The sequence below is a fragment of the Plectropomus leopardus genome, chromosome 12 (genome assembly GCF_026936395.1).
Source record: "Plectropomus leopardus strain MGB_pleo_1.0 chromosome 12, ASM2693639v1, whole genome shotgun sequence".
Classification (NCBI taxonomy): Eukaryota; Metazoa; Chordata; class Actinopteri; order Perciformes; family Serranidae; genus Plectropomus; species Plectropomus leopardus.
The window spans coordinates 26,076,531-26,103,048 of NC_142187.1; the positions used below are offsets into that span (position 1 = coordinate 26,076,531).

The 26,518-nt window shown below is 39.5% G+C and overlaps 2 protein-coding genes across 3 annotated transcripts in view; one reads left to right on the forward strand and one right to left on the reverse strand.

Annotated features, from left to right (window-relative positions):
- rock1 (Rho-associated, coiled-coil containing protein kinase 1) overlaps positions 1–12,896 on the reverse strand; it is a 40,630-nt gene extending 27,734 nt beyond the window's left edge. For both annotated transcript variants that reach the window (XM_042497114.2, XM_088085658.1), the window contains exon 1: positions 12,035–12,896. In XM_042497114.2, coding sequence (XP_042353048.2) covers positions 12,035–12,127 — 93 coding nt within the window. In that variant the 5' untranslated portion in view covers positions 12,128–12,896. The remainder of the gene's footprint in view (positions 1–12,034) is intronic.
- Positions 12,897–15,226: 2,330 nt separating this feature from the next.
- greb1l (GREB1 like retinoic acid receptor coactivator) overlaps positions 15,227–26,518 on the forward strand; it is a 56,531-nt gene continuing 45,239 nt past the window's right edge. The window contains exon 1 of the mRNA XM_042498453.2: positions 15,227–15,343. The gene's annotated coding sequence lies outside the window, so the exon portion shown is untranslated. The remainder of the gene's footprint in view (positions 15,344–26,518) is intronic.

Here is a 26,518-nt window from a genome sequence, read left to right on the forward strand (position 1 = left end):
GCATCTGAGCAAAACAATGATGACACATGGTGAATCAGCAGCTCAGACAAGGCGAGGAATCCTCTTAAGTACCGCTGCTGCTTCTGGAGGTCAGGGCCACCCCACCACCCACCCCCTCAGCCCACCAGAATGAGTTGAAGCAGGGAAAAAGGCACATGGGAGGGAAAAGCAGAAATGGGAGGTGAAGAATGGCGGGTGGAAAGAACAAAAGCAACGTAGACAGAATGTAGGAAATTAATGACAAGGTAGGTTTAGATGCATACACATGGCTAACCTGAGAGCCAGCATCTGCTCAAAAAATAAAAATATAACGTCACCTTTCAGGAAGGAAAATTTACACAAGACAGACCATAGGCTGCGAGAAAAAAGGGGCCTTGTTGGCCATACAGTATCCAGCCAGCCTGGGCTGGAAAAAAAAAAAAGCTGAAGAACTGAGTCCTTCTGGACCCTAATCACAAGGCTCTGTGCTCAGCAATGCACGTTTGCATAACTTCCTGCCGCAGAGAACTCTGGACAGCCACAGTAACATTCCTTAACAGGACTGTACACGTCAGAGAGCTATTTTAGGTATGTGGCCAAACAAGTTCTCAACAAAAAGTGAAGGAAGGGAGGAAAAAAATCCATCCCAAGTACAGAGTCACATAGTGAGCCTTATTTTCAATCAGCACTAGTGCCTAACACTATGACGGAAAAGAGGAGGGAGTGGAGGGCTGGCGCATGTGGGGCAGGCTGGTCCAATAGCAGAACAAATGAAGGAAGACACAAAGAAAAATCGGAAGACAGCCATGCTAAAAGTCTTCTACTGAAACGGCAGTGTGACAAAAGAACCAGATTTAGTCAGTGGAAAACGGCATCATGAAAAATAACCATGAAATTAATTGCTAAATACAACTTAGCAGATTTAAAGAACACGCTGTGCAACATCAAATCAGCAATCTGAAGCATTAAGAGTGTGTAGCACTGAGTGTGTGAGCAAGAACTGTTCTAGATTTGAGTCTCAGCATTAGGATTGCAGCGTTATGCCATTTTTAAGGTAAAACGTGATATGAACGTTGACGATCATACCATGTACATTTGCTAATCTTTGTTATTGAAATACATGCTACTGGACAGAGAATCTCACCTTTATTTTAGTTCTTTTCGAAAGGAAGACACTTTACGTATTTTCCATTAAAACATGGTTTCAAGCCTTGACTAATTTACCAAAATTAACCCTTTTGTTTTCATTCCTTTAATGGTCATACTGAATGGTCATACTGATAATAACAATTCTGTAATACTGTGATACCGCCATATTTTCTGAGACGGCTATTGTACTGTGAAAATCTCATACCGTTGCAACCCTGCTCAGCATTTGCATCTCTGCATTGGTGTCAGCTATTCTCTTGAAAAGAGGGACCGCATCAATGTATTAGGGGAATTGTAATCACAGATATTTGCTTTATTTCTATGACAGGGTTTCCCACACATTTATTTGTTGCTGACATCCCACCATGATTAAAACATCTGCTGCCACAAATAGATATTTTTTTAATGTCTGAAGCTGGACCGTTCGACCGATGGAAAAATCTGTACCGGTTGACAAACTTATATCATCTCAAGGCATGGTCATATTGGCCAACCCAAAGAGGTGCACCTGAATGCCTCACATATCAGTGTATTAATATATTTGTACTGCAAAATCAAGCAGCAACATTGTGTTTGTTCACAAAAAATATGAGCATTTTATTTAAAATCACCAAGGGTGCTGCTAGCCATTTGGGTGCCCAAAGCATAACGGCTTTGTTGAGAGTTGATGCAGTAAATGTGATTGATTATGATAATACTGGGCTGTTTCAGTGCCCCCCTCCAGCACAGCAGCAGTGCTGAAAAACACTGTGCACACAGAGGCGTGGGCGTCAAGTCCAATAAATAAATATGAAACAGAAGTAGCTAATGCCAACTGTTTTGATCCTCAGAGTTGAGGATCAATAATCAAACATTATCTGTCACTTTTCGGCTTCAATCATCAAAAGACTCAGCCGCAGGTCCAAATGGAGCAGCTAGTAGCACAGACATGGCTTAGACTCAAGCAGCTCCAGGCTACGCAAACAAACATGAGGCTGATGGCCGAGGATCACTGACAAAGCTTTTTCTTAGCTAGTAATTCAGAGTAATTTCCAGAGGTGAAAACTGTTCCTAGATAAGCACTTCTACCACACTTCTTGCGAGTCTGAAATTTCCAAGGGGTAAGGAGTTTGTCTGCTTTCCAGGCAAACAGAAGGAAAAAAAGGCACCAATGATAGAAATGTGCAGCACAAAATGGAAAATAAAATTAAGCACTAGAGTAGATAAACACCAGTGGTCTAAATATCAAGTGTTTGTTGATCTAGATTTTAGCTTCTGAGATATCCTCATTTACTATAGCAATAGTCCTGAATCAACCAGGCAAGACAGGAGCTGACAATATTAATCAGTTAATTAATCAGTTAAGAAGTCAGTGAGAAATATCTGCCCTAGTGGTTCTTTTTTATATATATAATGTACTCCTTTTAAAACAGTACTTTAGCTACCAGTGCAAAACACTTCTGTAGAGGAAAAAAAACTATAAAACAGGTAGAATACAGCACTGCACCTTCAGTGTCTGATTTACAACCTTGTAACAAAAAAGAAATATCTAAATGCTACATTTCAGATGTTTACAATCCATCACTAATTCATGGAAAACAATTTTTTATCATCACACAATAAAGCTAAGAAAGCATTGTAGTTGCTTTGAACTTTGTCTTTATGATAAGTTGCATTTATAATGTAGTGATATCATTATTTTACAGTGTGAGTATGAAAACTACAAGGAGAGGAGGAGGAAGTGAGAATGTCTGGGCTGGGCGAGAGATGTGTGATTTAACCCCAGTTAGACCCATTTCTACAAGTCAGGTGTCACTTTGTCAATATTAAAAACATAAGCCGACATCATGCATACACATGATAGCAACCACAGGAAATTTTAACTTGCATGCTTATAAAAAACTTTGGTCACATTTAGGGCTGCCCCTTGAAATCGGAGATTCAAATCATCGGTGCTTCAAGTCGAACAATCATTTTGGGGAGGGGGATTATTTGCTCATCAGTATGCTGTGCAGTTCAACTCTGGGGACCTTTTGGTCGCTGGATTTTGCTGCGGAGTGAGTGCTCTTGACTTTCTCTCTGCTCTTAAATACAAAGCTGCGGACATACTGCAACTGCACAGAGGAGGAGAGACCTTCTGAGGGTTGTCATTGAGGATTAGACTACTAATCTGTGGTCTCGCTCTAATATCCGACGTTTTTGCGGGTCCGTGAATCCAGTGCAGCAGGCAAAGTTCTTTTTATCTCCTTCGCAGCTGCATGTCACTCTTTGATCTATTGATTCCTTCACAGCTGATCAGATCGATAGATGAGAGGAAATATTTGCAGATTTTTGGAAGTGAAAGACAGTTTTAGGCCCAGCAGAATTAACAGTTTAGTTTCATTTTGCGCCTGATGTTCTGCTGCGTGTCTCCACCGCTACTGCACTATAAATAACCCAGCGGAGCTTTAATACCGCTCTTAATTAAAAGTCCAGCTCCATTAAGACTATGGTGGGACAAATTAGACTATGGCGGCCTGTCGTAGTTATTATTAGGAATCACTGTTTGATTCTATTCATATTGTCCAGCCTACCCTTTGTGTACATGTATCCCCATTTGAGAAACTCTAATCTAACCTGATCACTGATTAAAAACAGAGCAAAACCCAGGCATAAAAGTCACTCAAGTGCAACAAGCATTGGGTGGTAGCAGTCCACAGGCTATGTTTTTTTTTCTATGTGGCAGTCTTGAGGGAAAAAAAACTCTTGGAAACCAAACCAGAGCACACAGGAGTCCATGTTATCCTATTTCTGCTGATGCTGCTTCAGCCAGAGGGCGACACATCCCTGGGATTACTAAATAATAATATGAAAAACCATCTCATCACCCTAATAATGCAATGTGGTAGTTATGTTGAAAAAAAAATGTATAGTTATACAAAATGCACAAGCCAGTGGTTGACATTACATATGGCAATTATTTCTTTAAGCTTAAGGGGAGAGAAATCCTTACACAACACACAAGCTCTTTTCCAGACATTAAAGTCTGAGTTAAAATTTCCATGGGAGACTCAGCCACATCATCCCTTTCTGCATGCCAGCACAAGGCATGTGGACTGGCCTAAGTCGAGCCCTACTTCTCACTTCCTTTTCTGCCACCTCTTTAAGACAATATGCTTTCCACATGTGAGCAATTGTGCAGACAGCCATTCAGTTTGCCATGCAAATAAAGGCAGTTCCATCGCAGGCTGTGCCCATGTCAACACAAATGTGATCATACAAAACCAATGAGGCCATTCAAAGCATGAAACACCACATTGCTTCCTCACTTCCAACGTTCAGGTACAGGCAGTCATTGAAATATAAGAGAATACGGTCCATCTGCTTTGGGACGTATCAATTTGGTATCACTGAGAGATTTGCTCAGTTTTTCAACTAAGTTCTTGGTCCTAACTCCTGTTGTACATAATATCTACTGACAGAAAATCCCACTTACCTAGAAAGACTGCATATCTAACAACTCTACTGGATAAATGGCAGTGACAGTGAACCCAGGGGTGGCAAAACAGGGGCATTCCATTTCCTTATGAGGTCCCAGTAAGCGAGAATCACTGTCACAAATGGTTTCATGTCAAAATATAATTGACTTATTCCAACAGTTGAGAGCACTCACGTGTTTCTACTGACTGAGCTCTGGATTCTCAAGCAAAACTCTGCTGCCCTGCCTGCTCTGCCCAGGATTTCTGACCTTGCCCCAGCAAATAACCATCTTATTAAACATCAACCCCGTTCACTTCAATCATCTTTACCTTAAAAAAGATGAAAGAAAAGCAGGAGGCTGTAAAGTTCAATGGGTGAATCAAAAGGAAAGAGCGTTCCTTTATTAAAAGACTGGATCATTTTAGTATGCATTCCTGCACATAATCAGTCGGGTTGAGGGAATGCAGAGCTACAAATAGCTCAGCCAATTGTTGTTCCCATAGCTGAATAGCTGAGGAGAGCAGTTTACAACTGACAGCCCTGAACCTTTCTGACAATAGGGATGGATCAGATGCTGACAATAACCGTTACCACAAATACATGTTTTTCAACTGAAGGAGATGTGATTTATCATTAAAAAGGAGCAAACTAGTAGTTTTCTTTATTTCAGCTATGAAAAACATGGAAAGCTTTAGATTAAGAAAACTGTAGCTACCTTTACTTTATATTATTTGCTACTGTACATTAGCCATGCAGGGTATAGCACTGCTGTGAGCAGGGACCATGGTGGTGGCCCCTGGTTCATTTAAGGATGCCGTAACATCCAAGACTCCAATATGAGTTTTCAAATCAGTGTCTCCTTGTAGCTGCATTAGCATTTGACAATAAGTAGGCTGGTTATCAATATTATATTATTACATATCTGCCTTATCAGATATTCTTCTGTAAGTCCAGGCAATATTCTTATTTTTTCATAAAACCAAGAAACTTGGCACACTGTAAAAATCTCCACAACATGTAGCAGACATGACATTACATTATAAAGTTCTTCGATACTGTGATGTCCTTTCCATAAGAGAAGATAGATAACCACGAAGGCATTTTTGCAACAACTCAATATATGAAATTGTTCAGGGCCCCAAACTGTACAAGTATACCAAGTTTCATGCTTTTATGAAAACTCATTTCACTATATGTATGAATTCTATATATGCTAAACAATAACTTAGCATTGAAGGTGATCATTCACTCTTTGTTTTGAATGAATATGTTTTGAAATAACAACACAAAGAAAAAGCTTAGAATTAACTGCACTGCCATGATCTGAAACAATGGCTGCCCACACAGACCATCAAGCTAAAATCTTACTGAATGTTTTATCAAATGGTCGCAATTAATGTCAAGTGTGAGCAAATTGTGCACAGTATGTAACTTAACAGGTTTAAACAGAAAACAACCAGTGTGGTCTTAAAAGAGGGATATGGGTCATCTAATGCATTTCTCAAAAAGAGTTAGTTACAGAAAATATATATATATATTTTTTTTTTACTAAATCTTTGGGTTACATTTCAAGTAAAAATTAGTGTTTTCACTTTGTAAAAATGTCACACAGTATAAATAATGACAATCATATCTCTCTGTCAAAAAATTGTGCCAATCTGTATCTAAGTCTAGAACCAAATACAGACTCTAGCTGCATTTATCAGTGCTGACAACACCTTGCAGGTAAGGTTTGTCTATTAAAGGCAAAGGTCACTAGAACAAGGGCAGGCACTCAACACAGGCAGGACAAGGATTGACTGTACTCTGGCTGTTACTCAATTTGGGTCACAGCAGATTGACGATGCAAGGCAATTAGGAAGCACGGTAATAAAATGGTTCTACAAATCATTCTCATGACTCAGATTTATGCAGTTGTGACTGGAAACTGTCAAACCTCTTTCTATACAAAAGTTCTTTATGACCAGGCCCTGTGTTTTTTATAGGATAGTTTCCTTTAAATGCATAAACTCTGAGAATTAGGGCAATTTTTTTTCTAAAATGGAAAACATGCCACATTCTGACTGTGGCAATGAGGGCATAACTGGAGGTGAAAGAGCAAAAAATGGAACATAAGCAAGTATAGCATTTCACACTTGCAGTTTTTTATTCCATAGCTTGTTTTTGCTAGATGGCACCATTAGCATGTTAATGAGTCGGTAGTATTAACTAACTCCTTCAGTTTGGCAACAAAGATATTGTTGTGGGACAAATAGGGCTGGGTGATAAAATGATAACGAGATATCAATCGCGGAATGTACTGCTACAGCAGCGCAGTGAGACAGACAGACAGAGCGGAGCTTCTCCTCACAGCACCAGTGTCTGAAACAGTGTCTGAAACAGCCAAATTTGCGGAGGTGGAAAGTGACTTCTTTAGACATTTTCAGACTACTTTGCGTTAGCTTCAGGTTTAATCAGACTTTAGCTGGAATTATTGAGAAACACCAAGATGCATCACATTGTGTCTCATCCAGCCGCTCACGCTGAGCTCTCATTATTATTACCAGGGGCAGATGTAATGTTTTGGGGGCCACAGGCACATTACCTTATTTTCACCTTTTCTCTAACTGGGTTGGCAAGTTGTTGGCAGCTATAGGATCAATCAAAATTTAAACGCTTTAATGATTAAATGAGCTTGTTTTGCCTTTTGGTATCACAGCAACCTACTACATGAACTGTGCCACTTACATCACTGTTCATTTAGCAACTCCTGCTTATTTGACTGATTTTCTAAATCACCTAAAAATAAGAGCATCCACCCTAACATGTACATGTTGCATTCACACAGTCAATCACTGTCCACGATTCTGGTTACCAAGGCTTGTGGTTTCCTGTAATTACTCTTGTTACAGATTTAGAGTTCAAGTAGCAGATGAAAGAGGGATCTAAACACACAGAAGCCAATGCACCCCAAGTGTTGAAGTAAGAACAGAGACAGAAGGCCTTTATATAGCTCAAAAAGAAGCAAAGCCCTTAGAAAACAGGTTCAAACATACCAGCTCAACCAGTCCAATTCACAAAATAGTTACGACTCTATCACTGAAGGACAAGTGAAAAAGCAACTAGCAATTTCTAGTCAATATTTTTGATAATATATTCCCTCTACTGTCAACTTACAGAGACTCCAGCTAAGGTTAGCATTTCAATCCAAACATATCATTTGATAAAACGATTTGATGCAAAACACTGATAGTTGTCAAAAAAAAAGAACAATCCTCAGACGTAGGATGTCCCAACCAGATGAGAATTTTGATTATAGTACTCATTTATAGTGTTCTGTACTTTTATTACAATGCTACATTAATGGGATGTGAGAGCAACTTCTGAAGACACATTATAGATAAGAGCCATATAAAAATATTTTTTAGTTTATTTCCTTTATTTATTTGTTAAAATAAAATAAAAATCTCTAATGGAACTGTTTGCATGCAGATTTTTTTTTCTTATGTTGCATTGCAAACCTATTAAACTGTCAAGCACATACACTGGATTGATTTTAATAATGTTACAGTACTGACACGTGCATTGTGCAGCAAGTACTGAATCAGGACTGGGTATCAGCAAATACTCAATATCAAATGACTCGGATCTAGGGCCAAAAAATTTGATCGGGACACTCTCAAGGTGAGCATTTTCAATCCAGACATACTATTTGATAAAATGATTCAATGCAAATTATTCTCAGACCCTTTAAGTAAGTGAGCTTTCACCTCACAATGTCAGGAATTCTGTCTGTTCAGATTGGCTGTTAGAGGCCGGCCTAGAGCACAATGATTAGGGAGGGGGCAGCCCATCCAGATAAGGCGCTCTTCTCTCCAAGCAGGATTTATTTAGGGGGTGAAGATAAGAGCGACAGGGTTGGAATACTGTGCTCAATAGGCCAGCCCAGAGCTGAGTGGTAAGGTGCAGGCCAAATGTCACCATCACACAACACAGACCAGGCTTCTATGGGGAAAAAAAGTCCAACAGGGCTATACTTCAAATGGAAAGCAATGCCAGCTTAAGACTCAGGTACAGAAACATGGCCAGTAAAAGGCTTGCATTGTGCATTCTGATGGAACCTATTACTCATAGCCAAGCATGTTGGCTGCTTTATGAGTTAAATGTCCTGATTCACGGCCTTCAGAAACATGAGTCTTCAGTCCACATAATTTTGGTTTATGGGTAGAGAGAAGAGCCCACACCCAGCTACCTCAGAGCTGCCTGCCTGGTCTCAACTCTCTCCAGACGTGCAGAATGGCTTTGGGACACACAGGGAACTCCGGGCCAGTCAAAGACAAGAGGTTATTTGATTAGCATGGAATTTTATTAAGCTGTGGGTGGAGTTGCATGGTGGCAGAGGGAGCCTCAGCAAAAGGCCTCCATTCATTGATCAGGCGAGATTGCAGAAAGGGGGGAAAAAAGAGGAACAACACCCTTGTGTGTGCCGCTGCCAGCAGGAACAGTCCCCACAGCTTTTTGCCATTAAAAATGCAGAGCGTGTGCACTTTTAGGTGAGTTTAATTGCCTCTTTCTGCAACAGGATGGGAGGTCACAGAGAGTAAGCAAGTTTTCTTTTCAAAAGAAACCTATCTACAGAAGCCTATACACAAACACTTCAAGTTGGGCGTGTGTGGGTGGGGTTTTAAGACAAGCCCCCTTCCCAAAACAGACTGCTTGCCTGATGTTCCTGTGGTTGGTAAGTCAGCCTGCATGCAAATATGTCCCATATAGCGAAACCCGGTAATGAGTCCTAAAACCTGGAAATCCGTTAGCATTTCAGCACTTCCAGTTCCCTCTTATCAAAGTCAATATGTTTTTTGAATGGGTTTTTGGTTAGAAGCCTGAAAATGGCATTTGGTTAATACAAGCTAGAGAGAGTTTCACGTTTTGTTCTATGAAATAAAAAAGGCAATAAATACACCACTCGCAAACTCTGAAGCTTTTACGCATCTTAAAAAAGAAGGTGGCTAACAAGTGGCTAATTGAGACTACAGAATGTCATCACGCCAAACTGTGCCAAACATGGCTTTACAGCCTTGTTACTTGTTAAGATGTTTTGGTCCCCAGATTTTGCTGTGAAGTGAGCACTCTTGGCTTTGGCACTACTCTTTGGCTCAGGAAGCTGCAGACATACAGGCAGTGGCACAGAGGTGGAAAGGAGAGACCTTCTGCATAGAAGTGGTGAATTTACAGCTTACAGCAACTAAATATGACTCAGTCTCTGGCTTTTGTTTGATATCTTGTGCCTGCAAAAGAGTTTGCAAATTTACGATGCATCATTAGCACAGTTAGCTTGTTTACCATATGACATGAATGCCTCTGTTGCACTGGAGGTCCCACAGAGTCTGTTTAAACTTTATATGTACAACAAAAAGACAAAACGATTGTTGAATATTCATATTGAACAGCCAAATCTAATCCAACTGGCATAATTCTGAGTCAGGTACAGCCCTAACCATATCATACAACCATGATACAGGAATCATTAATCAAACAGTGTGACCTGATGTGAACAACCTTTGCATGAGTTACAATGAAACCACTGTATACACACTCAGAACTACAAGTCATTCATGGTTAATGAGAGCAGTGAACCCTAAGCAAAAACTTAGTCATATCTGCAAATACATGACGTGGGTTCCCAGGGCTATCTCTGGGAATTAAGGCCAAAATGTTCAATCCTATCACCCACATAAATTCTGGTTTCATCACACGAAAAACACATGAACACAACTTCTCTCATGAGTCACTAAGAGCCAAAACCTTGTGAAAACACTCAGTGCCACTGTCACCCAAGCCCAAAGGATCCTGATATCAACAAACACTTGACACAACAATATCCCCTTGGCATCTACTCCACAGTGAGTCAGTTTCTGGGATTGCGGCATGTAATAAAACCCCATGAAGGTGTTGCTTTAGGGTTTAGCACGTGGCAGCAGCCGCCTTCTTTCCTCAGACAGCAGAGTCACTACATGAGTTGTCACCCCATAGACAGGAAGCAGCCAGGGCGAACTCCCAGCCAGCAGGTGTACTGATGCAGCTGGAGGCCTGCAGGTTACAACAGGCTTGCAGGCAGCCATATCACTTCAAATGGAAACTAGATAAGTAAATCTAGACAAAGCACACCTAACCATGGACTTCCTTGTGACTTTAAAAAAGCACAGTGGTGACATGACAAGGCATTATCAGTTTGTAGTGGGTGGCAATCAAACTAATACAGCTGATATGATCTAATAACAATGTGATTTAACCCAAAATAATCTGAAAAAGTGTGTATGTATTGTGGAGAGCAGATACAGAGTCGCCATCTGTCAGTCTAGCGCTGTTACTATTGCTTTTTAATTAGTAATTAAATCTAATTTATCAGGTGCTGACAGTACATCATTAAACATAAATCCTACTTCTAGAAATCAGATGCATTATTTGCAGTTATGACTGCAGAACTTCAAAGTGCTGGTTGTTTTCTTTTTGCACATCCTTAATATGAAATACTGTGCAAAAGTCTTAGGCCACCCTAAACACTGTCATTTTAGCAAGGTTATAATGATCATATATCTGTAGTATCTTTATTGAAATACAACTTCCAGTTAGTTAACCTGTCACAAAGTGTGCATGTAATGCTCAACATAGAGAGGGATAAAGACCAAACACAGAATCATACAACCATAACAAAATGTGGCTCAAACATCAATATTGTGCTTTGGACATGTCTTGAATGCAACCTGGTGTAAGTACACCATAAGATTAGTATTGTAAATCACATATGTTCTGCTCAAGAGAGTTCAAGACATGCTCAGTGAAAAGGGAGGCCACACTAAATACTTGCAACTTAGTCTGCTGAAGTTATTTTATTCTGAAATATTTACATTTTTTAATGCTGCATACACTTCTATGATATGGTCGCATTTGAATTAAGATACTACTGAGAATAAATATGATTATTATAACATTTCTACAATATCAAAGTTAGAGGTGGCCCAAGACTTTGCGCAGCACTGTAATCAAAAAATATTCTAGAAAGTGTCTATACTGTGGAGAGCAGAAACACGTTTGCCATATGTCAGTCTAGCTCAGTTGCTGGTGCTTTTTAATTAGTTATTGAAGCTACTTCATCAGATGCTGACAGTACATCGCCGTTAAACATCAACACTACTGCTAGAAATCACTGATTCATTGTTTTGGGCTGCGAGATTATGATTGCAGAGCCTAAAACTGCCGGTTGTTTTCTTTTTGCAAATTCTTTATATACTGTATACATGGTTACACACAGGTGTTTGAATATGAATCTGTGTTTAAGGCAAACTGTCGGCGTTAGTATCAGCACATTCCTTCAGTGACAATCGAGACGACTTGTTGGTCTCGGAAAGAATTTCTGCTCCAAGGAGTAGACTGACCCCGAATGGTTGACTCGCTAGCTGCCTAGCCAGCTAGCAAGCTACAAACTTACCAGAAGACAATCCGTGTTAATTTCCGACTTAGGGTCCTTCAACATGGCATCGATTTTTTCAAATCGAGCCGCCATACTTTCCCCAGCAGACATTTTTGCTGTTAAACTCAGTCCCGATGTTGGGTTGTGAACAAAAACAGCTCACTGGCGAGGCTGGAGGCTGGCTAGCTAGCTTTAGCAGCCAGCGGTAGCTAGCTAGCCAAATGTTCCTTTCTTCGTCTGAACTTTACTCTTCAAAGAAAATACATCGTTCCTCTCGAGCTTTCACAGACGATGAAACGTTTAAGATTGCGCTGAATGTACAAAAGCCACATTTTCGGAGTCGAAAGATGTTTTTTTTCCCCAGTATGAGTGGCAAACAACTTCAGTGGCAATAGATAAATGCGGCGACAGATTAGTCAGCCTCCGCAGGATGCCACTGAGAGCTTAAAATGTTGGTGCATCCAAACAAAAGGCAATTAAAAGTTCAATTTGAAAAAGCACAGTTTGTGGGAAGGTTAGTCCAGGTCCGTTCCCATATCTATGCCGGGCCCTTGCAGAAAACGACGATAGACTCTGACAGCTCAAAAGTAGAAGTGGTGGGGGAAAAAAACTTCTGCTTCTTCCAAATTTCGATCAGTTTAAACACGGAGTCGTTACAACGTTTAACGGCGGTCCTTCCGCTGCATCCCGTGCATTGTCACTGACTGTCGACTGTCTTCCGTCCGCGCCGCTTTGTCTCTCAGGTGGTCGAAGGCATATAAATCGGGTTTGGATATGTGTTAATTTACGGAAAAAAACAGCAGACGATGCCTGATTTTCTCCCACAGTCTGACCAACATGTCCGCCTTCCTGTTCAAACACCCCGGAGAAGCAACTTCAAAATGTCAAGTACTGCGCATGCGCCCTACCGAGGCGCATTCAAAGCAAAGAGTTCACGGACTCATGACGGCAACATGTTGCTGTTTCCAAATGTTACAGTGTTTTATGTCAATATCTCACTGAAAAGCTACCTCCAGAGGAGAAAAAGATATAACGCTATTGGTATTAGTTGTTAAGGTTTTAACAATTTCAAATGTTTGATTCTGTTCTATTCTTTTTAGCCAGTGATTGACATTATCCACATGGTTTACACAGATGTTTATGAACAGTAATCATGTACAGTGCAGCCCATAAGGGAGTAAGGTAAGGCATTTTGGGGGCCCAGCTGCTAGGGGAGCCCTCTGGAGGCCAACAATAATCAATGCAATGATTATTGCTAACCAAATTTGATTTTGCACCAGAATATTCACCATGACGTATTAAGACAACAAATATAAATTCTGTTGTTGTTGTTGTTGTTGTTGTTGTTGTTGCTTGTTTGTTTGAATGCAACCCCTGCATATTCTATTCTATTCTATTCTATTCTATTCTATTCTATTCTACTGAGTAATGAAAATGATTCATGAGGAGTACCTGTAGTCTTGGTTTACCCTCTAAGATATTAAGATTGGTAGTGACAACAGAATTACCAACTCAAGGTCTATGAGATTTAATTTATTGTTATTTATTTAGTTATTTGTAAGGGTCACTCCCCAAAGGCTAATCATCTTTTCTAGCTTATACTGATTCAAATGTTAATCCAGATCACTGACATTTACCCCATTGGAGCCCTTAGTTTGTAGTTTTGGTTTTTTTTTTTGCTCTGTTTGGCAGTAGAAAAATTGGATGAGATTCTAATTTTAGGTAATATCATGTCAAAGCAACTTTTTAGGCAATTAAATTCTCTAGAATGAACAAATGGAAACAGAAAATGCTTCCAGCACCTGCTGCCAGTTGCTCCCTGGAAAATGGCAGTGGGTCTCAATATGGCTTATTTTTCCTCTCTTTTTTTTCAAACGCTGCATTTTTTTTTTTTTTTTACAAATACTTGCGGACTAATAATTGCTTTGTACCTACCTACAATGTAAGTCTGTGAAAATAACAGCAACAACAGTAATAACACTAATAATAATAATAATAATAATAATAATATTTTAAGCGCTTTTACATGTGTGATTTTCCACCAAATATCCAATCAAATGCCAGGCATACTTAAAATAAATAAAAGACATTTTTCCCCCTTTTCTGCAGTAATCTGTGTGTTTCTTCGTCACCCCACAGAGGGCGGCGTTGCACAATTTTTATTATGGCAACTCACCTGCGTGTCAGAAAATTGGAATCCATAATGTTGACATTTATGGCACTGATATGTGGTTGCTGGACTTGTTGTTACACGCTCCATGGGAAATTACACCTGGAATTTACGGATGTAAACGGGAATTTACACCCGTTTATATAAGCCCAAAAAATCATTTTATTGTTAGGATGTTTTCCGTGCACCACTGCGCCCTACATGATAGGAAGCTGAACTCGGTGAGTTTGGTGTTTCTGCCAACAGAGGGAGATGTTGTAAGCCTAGAGACCATAAATGGGAGCAGTACCTCAGGTTACTTAATAAGTTGTTTAAATAGTAACTTCATTACTGGTATTGGCCTATATCTGCAGTACAAACAGAGGATGTAGCCTGCAGGATGGCAGCTTGCAATATATAGTGTCATGCATGTCTATGTGTGTGTACGTAGGCTATTTAGATTGATATGTATGTATGTACGTACATATATATGTTTGTATGTATACATGTATGTATGCATCTTATGCATCCTTTGTTTGTATGTATGCATGCATGTATGTGTGTAGCCTGTGTATCCTGTGTGCGTAGCGTATGTATGTATGTATGTATGAATGTATGTGTTCTTGTATGCTTGTATGCATGCATGTATGTAGCCTATGTAGACCCACATGAATAAAGCATATATCAACGAACGGAAGCTTTGATTATTTATTCAGTCTATTTGATTGTTTATTTGTTTAATTCCACCTCTAATTCAGTATCGTTTGCTGTCTGTCCATGAAATAGAATATTGGCCTTTTATATTAGGCTGTTATATATACAGAAGGCTATACTAGTGACTCTGTGTTCTCTTGTTATTACTTTACAGTTAAACTTAATTTAGATTAATCTGGTAGTTAGTTTACCGGTTGTCTGTGTGAAGTTTTAGGATTTGTGTTTTCATGTGTGTTTTCTTCCTCCCATCGGAGCAACAAGCTGAATTCAGCCTTTTCTCCGCTGAACTGAACCGGACGGTACGTACAGTAATTCCCTGACGTCACTTGGCGGCTCCCTCGCTGTGCTGAGATCAGCTGTGTCAGGCACTGCGACCAGAGCAGCAGCGGCGTGGACGCAAATCTAACCCCAGCACCCGGTTATACGTGGACATGGCCGTGTAACGCGTTTCCGTGTGGATAAAGGTAGGCCTGCCCCGTCCTTATTTTCTCTATCCCCACACTAACTTGCTTAAAAACCACTTGTCATAAGAAAGCATTGTTAGCGAACAGAAACAGGATTAGACTGGCAGTGCTCTCCGGAGGATGGTCGCGCTGCAGCTGCCGGTGTTGGGTCCTTCTTGGAGACTGAAACAGATGCTTAAAGTTTGTTTCATCATTTGATTTAAAGCTACTGCTGAAGAAATTGTGCAGGGTGTTTTACAAAGAAGGACATTTAAGGTATAACGGCTGGCAATTAATCAAATGTTGAGCAAAGTCTGTTAGCAAACGCGCGTGCTCTGGAGTGCTGTTTGTGTGTCTTTTATTTATTAATTTTCAACCTTTCTTTACTTTATTTGCTCTGCCTTAAGTCGTGGCTGTTAGGGTCAAAATGCGTGTGCAACCAACCAACGTCTAATAGCCCAATTAGTTCGCTGCAGTGTAATATCTGTCAGTGTACAACATAAACTTTTGTCAATCCTGCAGCAGAAAATAAAGGCACTGCATTTGAAATCTGCAGTCAAACAATTGATCCCATGGCTATTTTAAGAATTTTACATCAGTCTGTGCTATCTCAAAATGCAGATTTCATTACATCATGTCTTCTTTAAAAATGTCACTGTCACTCATTGTTAACAAAGTCATGTTAAGTATACCTGGAACCAGGCCATTAATTTGCATGTTTGTCTGTTAAATACTGTTACAGTTGCCTCAGGCATGGTGTTGAAACAGGCTTCAGCAGCTCAGATAAGGGCATATCAGATAAACAAGGACCAGGAGATGAATTTGGGTGGTTTGTCATTGTAATTACAGGCAAACCAGTCTGTCTTGACTACATCTAATCTGCCTTTCTTAATGTTTCTCGTCCCAAAGGTTGCATTCCTCCTGTCTCCACTCCCCCTTCTTTACCTTTAAAATGTCATGAGAGCTAATGACAACTACATGCACATTACTTAGTACTACAAAATAAAGCAGACTAGTTCATTTTGGTTTAATTTGATTTCACTTTATTTTCAGAAATAATTCTGAAATTTGTCTTGCGTCCCAGGATGTCAACTGTGTCACATAGATATGCATAAATACAAAAATACAAACAACAAATTCATACAATAAACACTACAAATCACCACAGACATTGCAAAAAGTGGATGCAGTGCAACATATTGCTCACTACCTATTATGTTCAGTGTTGCAGCTGCAGCAGGCTCATTGCTCATACAGCAACTGAAATGTCAAAATCCTGAAAAGCCACTTTTCATGATGAAACAGCATTTTAATATTGAAATTTTTAAACGTGTGCATCAAAAATCAAATTTTTGAGCCTTAAAAATATTTCTATTCCATGATTAAAAACATGTCCAAAAGCTAGATTGTTGCCATTAGCTGCATTTCTGTGATATCTGACATTCACGGTTGTCTTCTGCAACTATGCATCCTCTGAAAAAAGAAAGAGACATTCACATCATTACAGTGTCATGTGAGTACACGCTCTGTAGCGGGGATTGAGAATTCGCTGGGTGGCCTGTCTCGCCCAGAGCACGCGCAGCCCTGTCAGAGAGGGCAAGGGCTGGAGGGGTCAGGGGGCTCTGAACGCTGACCATCTGGCCCTCGGGGGGCTGGTTTCCTCCCTGGCTGCCTTTGTTCCCGAGGAACAATTGGGAGTTAATCTTGGGAGGAGATAAGTAAGGCCCCTGTGACGCCACTCCTGCGCTCGAACAGGTTTCTCTCCTTAGCCTTGAAGGAGACATCTCTTTCCCATGTTGCTTTGTGAAGGCCTTGAGCTGTTGAGGTTTGGCATTGGGCTTTTTTGTATGTGATTGTCGCATCTTTAAGCTTTTATTCCCAAATAAACTGGCTCTGGGAATATGGCGAGTGAGTTGGACATAATATTTTTTAACTGAAATTTGTGACTGAAATTGCTTTCACTTTTAGCAGGAGGACTAATGTAGACTCGTAATCGGCAAACTTAAACCACATTTCATTGATGAGAAACAATGCAGGTTCTCTTAAGCAATTCTAATAAACCAAAGTGAGATATACCTAAATTAAGCCAAATAACTTAAGGCTTGGGGATATGAAAAAAAATCAATATTTATATATCGATATTTTTGACTAAATACCTCGATATCAATATTGCAATGATATTGTAGGGTTGTCTATTGGTGCTTTGACAACATTTTTACTCAATGAGATATCCATGAATATTCATAATGGGGACATAATGACTAAGTGGGTAGAGACAAATATTTTAACAACTTGAACAGTCTGGTAAGTTCAAAAAATTACATCACTATACTGTAATGCAAACTTTAAAGGTCCATTGTGTAGGATTTAGTGCCACCTAGGGGTGAGGTTGCAGAACTGAAACTCATCCTGTGTGCCAAGCATGTATGGTGGATGACACAAAAGCATGCAAATGGCCCTATGTCGAGCAAGTGTTTGATTTGTCCGTTTGGGGCTACAATAGAAACAAAATGGCAGACTCTGTGGAAGAGGACTAGCTCCGTATAAAAAGGGCTCATTCGAAGGTTACAAAACCAAAACAACTCTTATTTTCAGGTGATTATAAACTAATGAAAAAATAGTTATGATGTTATACCATTTTTGCTAATAGGTGCTCCTAAATCCTACACTCTAAACGTTTGAAACCAGGAAAAGATAACAATTACAATACTACAATATCCAAAATTTAAGATAATATTTAGTCTCATATCATGATATAAATATGATATTGATATATTGTTCAGCCCTAACATGGTTCATCCCACTTGCCTTTCAAAAGATGTCGTCTTTGAAATAATAATTCATCTTTAGAGCACGCTGTTTTGTCAACGTTTTATCTTGCTTTGTATGGTTTACCTTTTTTTTCCAAAGTCTCACTCACATATGTTTTGTTGTGCAAAAAAGCAGCTGTGAGGCAAAGAGGTTTTTCCAAAAATACAGCATGTCATTTCTCACATAAAAAAAGCTCATCCAAGCTGTGGATAGATGACTATTCCCACATCTATTTGTACATAAGGCAGTTGTCACCAGGGTAACAGATTGGTGTATTTTCTGTCATTATTATCAGGACTTTTGCTGTTTACGCCTTGTGTCGGCTCTCTGTTTATTTTCTGCAAGGAAGATAAGATGCATTTGAAACAAAGCAATTTTCATTCATCTAATTATCGCTCTCTGTTATGACAAACTAGCGTGTGATAGATCACTTGGATTTGAGTTCAGTGTCATAACAAAAAGGCATACATAACAATTGATTACCAATCTAGTCAGTAACAAAGAGGCTTCAGTTTCTGCTGTGGCTTCAGAGACATTTTAAATATCGATCAATGAGGAAAAAAATCTTTCACATGAAACAGCCTCACAGATCAGTCGCAATACTAATTCAGATCAAACACACCACTGGGACTAGTCAGGAATGCAGGCAGATGCTTCTCTTGAGCCTTTCAGAGGACTCCTGAGTGACCGTGGGCTTCTCTGATCCTGAGTACAGATGGTACAAGGGACTAAATCCTAACCAGAGATCAGTGCTATTGTTTCACACTTTTTGGAGCGCAATGTGGCAGGACCCAGAAAACAGGTGGTCCTCAGAATAGCTGTCATTGATCAAAATGTGAGGCAGAAGTCAGGGCCATTTTTTTTTTTTTACAAACTTTCATTGTGCCACGTGCTCACGTTGACATGGAGAGATAATTGTGTCAAAAAACACACTCATTGATCTGGAAATAGATACATACCACTGGTGGATTCAGCTTTTAAAAAGTGGAAATATAACAGTCTAAAAACACGCCATCACAAGTTAAAGTCCTGTATTAAAAAAGAATTATCAGCAAAATGTACTTCATACAGTGGTGGGAGAACTATTCGATCTTAACATTGTAAAAAATGTCTGTTTCAAGCAAAAGTTCAAATTATCCTTTCCTTATTAAAACTGCACCAGTATAATAAGCGAAACATACTGAAAATAACAAAGTAAAAGTATATGCAATATGTTAAGTTGGCCTCTGTGTTATATTGTTATTATTGTTAAGATAATTCTAACTGCTTTATAGTGTTGTGTTCAATCTGTGGAATGCATCATATGCCATATAGAGAGCAAATATTTCAGTATAAAGTATCACCAAATGTAAATATTCAATGTAAGAAAGGCTGGGCGATATGGAGGAAATCAGATATCACAATATATATATATTTTTTTAAAATACCTTGATATCAAAGTTATATTGTAGGGCTGACTATGGTGTGAGTGAGATTTCTGATAAATAATCCTCAGTAGTGGATTTAACGATTAAGTGGGTAAGGGTAAATAATAGAACAGTATGGCAAATTCAGAAAATGACACAACTTATAGTAATGCAGCCTTCAAAACCAGAAGAAGTATAATAGTATAGTATAGTATACTATACTGGTATAGTAACTATAAAATAATAATAGAGATCCATTTTAAAGACTTAGATTAGATCATATGATAATGCTGAATACAACTGAATTACATGGAAAGTTTGTATTCATTTCACTTCCTAGCAAGATATCTTGTTTCTTAGCACCTCATCTGTGTTGCTTTAGTAGCAACAGTGTCCAGTGAACGTCAGACTCATTCGTTAAGATATGCAGGCCGCAGAGAGGTCATTGTAGACACTGAATTCAGTTGAGCTGTTTAATGTTAGTTTCCAGAAGCATCAGTACTGAAAGAGCTCCTCCGTGCCGATCTGAAGAGCCAAATGTGTTCCGCATGGATGCCAGTAAACTTTCAACCTGTCCCTTTTTTATTGAGGGTCAAGAATGCCAGGAACACTGTGTTCACCGGTGTTGAGCTTAATGTAATAGAAAGACAAATATTCAGACTGTTTTGGGAGTGTCTGGATTATTTGTTTTTCTTTCTGTTGTAGGTAGTCAGATCCACACGTGGTTAATGTTTACTCTAAAGCAGTAATTTGAATAGCTTTCTGTAACTGAGAAATAATATAAGATTTATGTGGTGTTGTGCTTCTGGCTGTTTTGTCCATATGGTTTCCCCCGGAGCAAAATTCATCAAAATATTTTTATAAAGTGGTCATCTTCTCTTGCCTGGGCCTTTTTAAGTCATCAGATCTCCTTTAAAAAATGCAGCTTGAAAGAGGAGGGAGGGAAAGCGCAGATAAGGTCTGCAGAGGAGGCTGAGGAGGGGAAGAGATGGGAGAAGAGGTTAAAACAGATGTGGGGGTGATGAAGAGCGAAACAAGGCAGCTGGATTCAGACAGAAAGAGATGTAAGGTCACATTTATTCAAACTTCAAACTTGCTGGCTGGACAATTTGGTGAATGGACACAGTTTTGGTGGAGTGTGCGCACGGTGGAGCACGATGTGACGCAAACTGTATGTACTGTATGAAGGTGCATGACACAGTCGACAATTGGATCATTAAAGCCAATCTCACAAAGGCCTGTGCCCCTCCCCCGGCTGAAAGGAGATGTCAAAGGTCTGTGACCTCTTCCATTTATGTGCATTGATCCCTCTGGTGGGGGAGGGGCTTCCTTCTCAAAGCCCTCCACCATCAGCTGTTATATCTTAGTTTCACCTGCAGGAAGCGTAACAATTATTTCATTTTGTTTTTGTTTGATTTCCCTCCCTTTTTTGTTTTAATGTTCAAAATTAGCTGTTTAGCTGTGTGTAATTGCCATACTGTACTGTATCAACCTTTGAAGGTGGAGTCACCCAAAATGGACAAAACAGTCTATTTGAAGTAAATTTAGGCTCTGGGATATTGTGATGCCCATATTATTTTTTACGATTTTGTTATACTTCATAGAGAAAATAATTAATTTAAGAAAATAACAAAACTCATTCCTTGAAGCACTAGTGTTCCATAATTCAGCAAACAAATGAAATGGAGCAGCTGCTCATAGCTGGAAAAACAAATATTAAAGTAATACTTCACCCCACAGATGACCATTTGTATATCAATTAATAATCCCATGTTAACTTTAGTTCGTGAAGAAATCTTGTTTTTTCTTGCATACGTCCACAATGAACGGAGAATCCAAAAATGGAGAAAATTCTTGATAAATTGTAGTCATGGGGGGCCATGTTTAACAACAGCAAAACTATGTCAAAACATCTGTTCACAAACTCTCCCAACTTGAAATTCAATCCTAATGTGAGACTCATGTATCCAGTTGTATGCTCAGTATTTCCTACACAAATGCATTTTCCCAAAAACCTTAATATTTAAAACACTTCTGCATGAACAGTCCCATGCACAGATGTGTAGTGTGTCTGTGCTATGCGGACATGTTATGAATAGTAAAGTTTTAACAAAAATGCATGTGTTTGGTAAAAACTGAGAAAATGAGTGGATATTGAGACTTTGATTATACTGCACAAGTTGTGAGACAGTTTGTAAATGGTTAAATGCGGAAACTTTTCACTTCAGTTCATCAAGAATTTCTCCATTGTTGGATTCTCTGTCGACCGTGGAGGCATACAAGAAAAAGTTTCTTCACAATTTAACATAACAGGGGGTGAATAATTGATATATAATTGATACAAATTGTTATTTGGAGGGTGAAGTCTTCCTTTTTCCTCTATTGTATGTGTTGACAAGGAATTTGGGGTGAAGTGCATTTGAGCAATGTAGTTGTACTGTACGTTCTAATCAAATAGCAGATAAAAGCAAAAAACGTATTTTAAATATGGCATTTTAAACATTACCTTGAATTCATTCCCATAGCTTTGACACATTTAAACTGAAATGTCATTGCTCCTTGCTCTTGTTGTATAAGCTCAGGCGCTGCATGTGTTAAACCCACACTCATAAAGTTGATAGCTCGGTAAAGGCACACTACTGTAACACACTATCTGAAGATGCTCTAGCAAAACATTTCATCCCTAATTGTGACCATGAATTTGTGGGTGTGAGTTTACGTCACACCTTTGTGTTTATGGCCTGCTCAGAAGTGAAGGGGAAGGTTGTGAGGATGAAATTCCTCTCAGACTTTAAAAAAATGCCTTTCTTTCTCACAGATTGTGGGTTTTTAGTGACGGATGAAAGGAACCTAGAGTCGTAGGAGTACTACCAAAGAAACTGGCCTGAACATCCTGCTCTTTGTTGCAAGGGAGGTCTTGGGATAATTATGTTGCGTATGTTTGCGTGTACTTGATGTAGATGAACTGAGCAGATCCAACTTCCTGTTGTCCTGTTATCTCTGATTCTGACATGCATGGTAGGGTCATTTCTGCCACTGCTGATGAACTCCCGAATGACTCACTGACCCAGTTCCCCAGTTCATCTAAGTCCTCCGTCTCTACAACTGTAATAAAACATGTTCATATTACTATTTTAATAGCAAAGTATCATGTAAAGATATTTAACCCCTTAAAACCAGAGCAAATTGGCTTGATTTCTTAAAATAATAACATAAAACAAGGACAGAATGCAGTGAGCAACTTAACAAGAAATGACCCAAAGATTGGCAAGAAATTTGTACGAAGGTTGTACGAAAATTACCTGAAAATAGCAACAAAAAAAGGCAAGAAAAGTAATGGAAGAAAAATAGAAAATGACCTGAAAAAAGTGCTTAAATAAAATAAAGTAAAATTATACATCTAATTATAATATTAATATTTTTCTGGAATCTAATTTTAAATATATAATTATAATAATTATAAATATAGTTTTCTTCATATTTCCCCCCTAGTCATTTAATAATTGTCTCTTCTTACTGTTAGCTAAGTGTTAAACTTTATTATTATTATTATTATTTATTTATTGTACAATTTGAAGGACTTTCCTACCAAGTTGCCTTTTTTGTGTATTTTAAGAAATCCCATTTCAAAGGTTTAAATACATACAAAAGGCACAATGCTGAATGCTGTACAAGAAAACTAATGTCCATCCAGGTTTTAAAGGGTTACATACACAGCTGAAATAGCTGCATAGAGTTAAAAGCTCCAAATTTGTGGCTCTGTTGCGCTCTTTTTCTGTACTCCCAGGCCCAGATCAAAGTTGAAATAGCTCCTTGACAGAAATGGATGAAACTTATCTGCCCCCAAGTCGTTCGTCGGGAAGCGTGTCCAGAGCAAAGTCAAAGGGTCGCCATTAAGCGGGGGTGTGTTTGTGTGTGTGTTTGCAGTAAAGCGATGGCATGTCAAGGTGAATGAGGAATGTCAGTCTTTTGTTCCTTGAGCGGAATTCTTTCATTTGCAGCCGTAATAAACAAATCAGGTTAACGTCCCCCGACACCTGAGTCCTTTCATGTGGCATTGCATCACAGCAGGATCGTGGCATGAAATGCTTCTCTCGTGCCTACGGTGTTCCTCCTTTTTTTATTATTTTTAGAACGTTTTGGATTTTTTTGGGCTCCGTGACATCGTTGTAAGCTCATGAAGAGCGCAGCGTGCATGCAGCTCAGTTAGAGAGCTCTCTGTAATGTTATATCTTTATTCTTGCCATTGAAACCTGGAAAGCGTCCAGCTAACAACCTCTTCTGGCACAGTACTGGAGGAAAAGAACAGTTCGTTCTCACAGGGTGTACCTACCCTCCCCTCCAGTGCACAGATGCCAGCCCCAGTGGAACAGAACCTGCAGCCAGAAATGACTTCTCATAGCTTACATGTACCTTTTAAAGGGTACAGTGTGTGCTGTGCCACAGGATAGATCACAGTGCAACAGTGTGATGGGAAGTTAATGTTTTTTAGGTCGAATTTAATTGTTTGGGTCTTTGCTACAAGTGTTAGGATTGTTTTTGCAAAGGTGTACAACGTTTGAATAAGTCAACCTAATATTGGATATCTATGTATTGATTTACACGGCAGTTTAGACACATCTGTGATCATGCTTTGCATTTATTACTTTGCTCTCAGTGAGCCAGCTGCAATACGCCACATTTCCAGGAAGCCTGCCATGATTAATATAAGTAAGACAGCTTGTAGTATACAGGACATGTAGAAAAACTGTATTTTATCTGCAAAAAATACCCAACAATTTACCATTTAATACCCTTGTCTTCCTTTCCCGCTAATTTTTAGCTGTTGTAAACTGTTTTTATTCGCAACTGGTGATGATTTAGTTAGTTATTCTCATTTCAGCCTTGTAAAATGTTATTTCTTATCAGTGGTTATGGTCATAAATGTCAAATTTTATTGCAGTTCTGTGTGATTGACGAGGTAAATTGTCAGTCAGTATGCTAACAAAAGCTAGAAACACTCAGCCTTGTAGGATTTCCTCATCACCACAGCAGCATCATTGCCTTTTCCCTATATTGACTCAAAATCTCCCTTCCCACAAACACAGACAGATGCACAAACACCATCACATGACATTCACTCTTTCTCCCTCCCTCCCTCTTCATATTGAAACACAAGGCCAGCGTGTGTTGATGCTGCCAGGGTTTGTGGGGGAGAGGGCTGTCTGTAGCAAAAGGCTTTTCCATAGGCTGTCACAGATTGTTCAAGGCCACGGTGACCAAGACCCAGCACTCTGCTGCGAGGACACGCTGTTCCTCTGTGGAGGTCACTCTCACTCTCTCTGTGGCTCTCTCTTTTCATTCTCTCTATGTGAACATTTCCAATTCGAGCCCAACAGAAAGAAAACAGGCATACAGTTCATAGAAAAGTGTTGCAAATGAAGAATTCTTTATCAATTTTTCTCTGTAGTTTAGCATATTGACTTGCTGAGAACATCCATTGAATAAAAACACAGATTAGCATTTTTCATCAACCTAAGCTGGACATTTGTTACATGTCGGTTTAAGCCTTGGCTATGAAGAAGACAATGGGCTGTGTGAGAGAACTTTGGACAAACAGCAGAGCTTTTCCACTGACATCTTTGGCTGCTCCGAGTTAAACCAGACCGCATAGATTTGGGTTTCCTTTACCGGTTTAAACACACCCACTTGGGCCGATTAGCACCCAAATGGTCCATACTGGACCACCTCCAAGATAGTGATGTCAGATGGACTCATTATGGGCTGACTTTGGTCCGATGTTGGGCCGACAGCAAGTAGCTGTGGCCCTTGTCACTATTGTGTGTCCCGCACTGTGTCCCGCACTGTGTCCTCCACTGTTCTTCTTTTTTGGTCGATTCAGTTCAGCATGTTGAATCAGCAGCGGCCATGGAGCCGTTCGGTGAATTAAATCACTCTGACTGGCCTTTCAGTATAGCGCGCAAGAGAAACGGAAGTGAATAATGTAACTGCTAAAGTTAAGAGGGAAAGAAGATGAAACAAATTTGAAATGTGAGGTAAGATTTTTTTAATAACAGAAACATTTCTTGATGGGTTGTGTTGTTGTTTACTGGTACACAGTAACTATGCTTTATTCTTTCAAAATTGGGTTGTGTTGTTTATGTGCTAACTGGCTAATTAGCATTAGCTGGCCAACTGGCGGTCTCACAGTTTAACTTTTTGAATGAGTATTACATACGACCACTGTGCGTTGGTATGGAGGGGTATCTCCTCTCACGCAGGCGCAGATCATACATGCTCATTAACTATCAGTTTGGTGTGTTCTGGTGTAACTTTTGGGCAGAGACATGATGACGTATAGGCAAGGCAGCAATGGGCTCCCCTCACCGCTAGTTTTTGGATGTCACACAAGAGACTGTGCTGTTGTGTTAAATGTCACGCCCATACCGCCTCTTTTCTTCCACAATGCTGGCATGCTATCCAAAATAATGCGCAGGAGCAGAAAGACATCACTGGTGTTTGGTTCTATGTAAAAATGCAATGAAAGCATAACGACGGGACGTCGGTATGGCCCTACAGTTTGATCTCAGGTTAAAAAGGGCTAAGGGGTATTTAAAGAGGAAGTGCATGTATTACTCACATCCCAGATCAATTGGAGTAGTACCCTTTGAAATCAGGGTTAGGAGAATATCTGGTTTGGATGAGTACCTCTGTGCTTAGGCATGAAAGATAATGGCTTACTTTTAAATGAAAAATACTCATGCTTTTGGTGCATGACTGGTAAGTAGGAACATTTTGAAATGTGCTTTTTAATGGCCCACTTATCCCTTAACTTCAGCATCCTGGCTGTTTTAAGGAACATGGCTAAAAAAATGAAGTCATATAATTTTTCTCTTTGTTTATTTCAAAATTCGTATCACTTTGCACCTGAGTGCTGTATTTACCATTATTTCCGCCTGGTACACCTCATTGTCCATGCAGCCCTGTCACATCTGCCAGT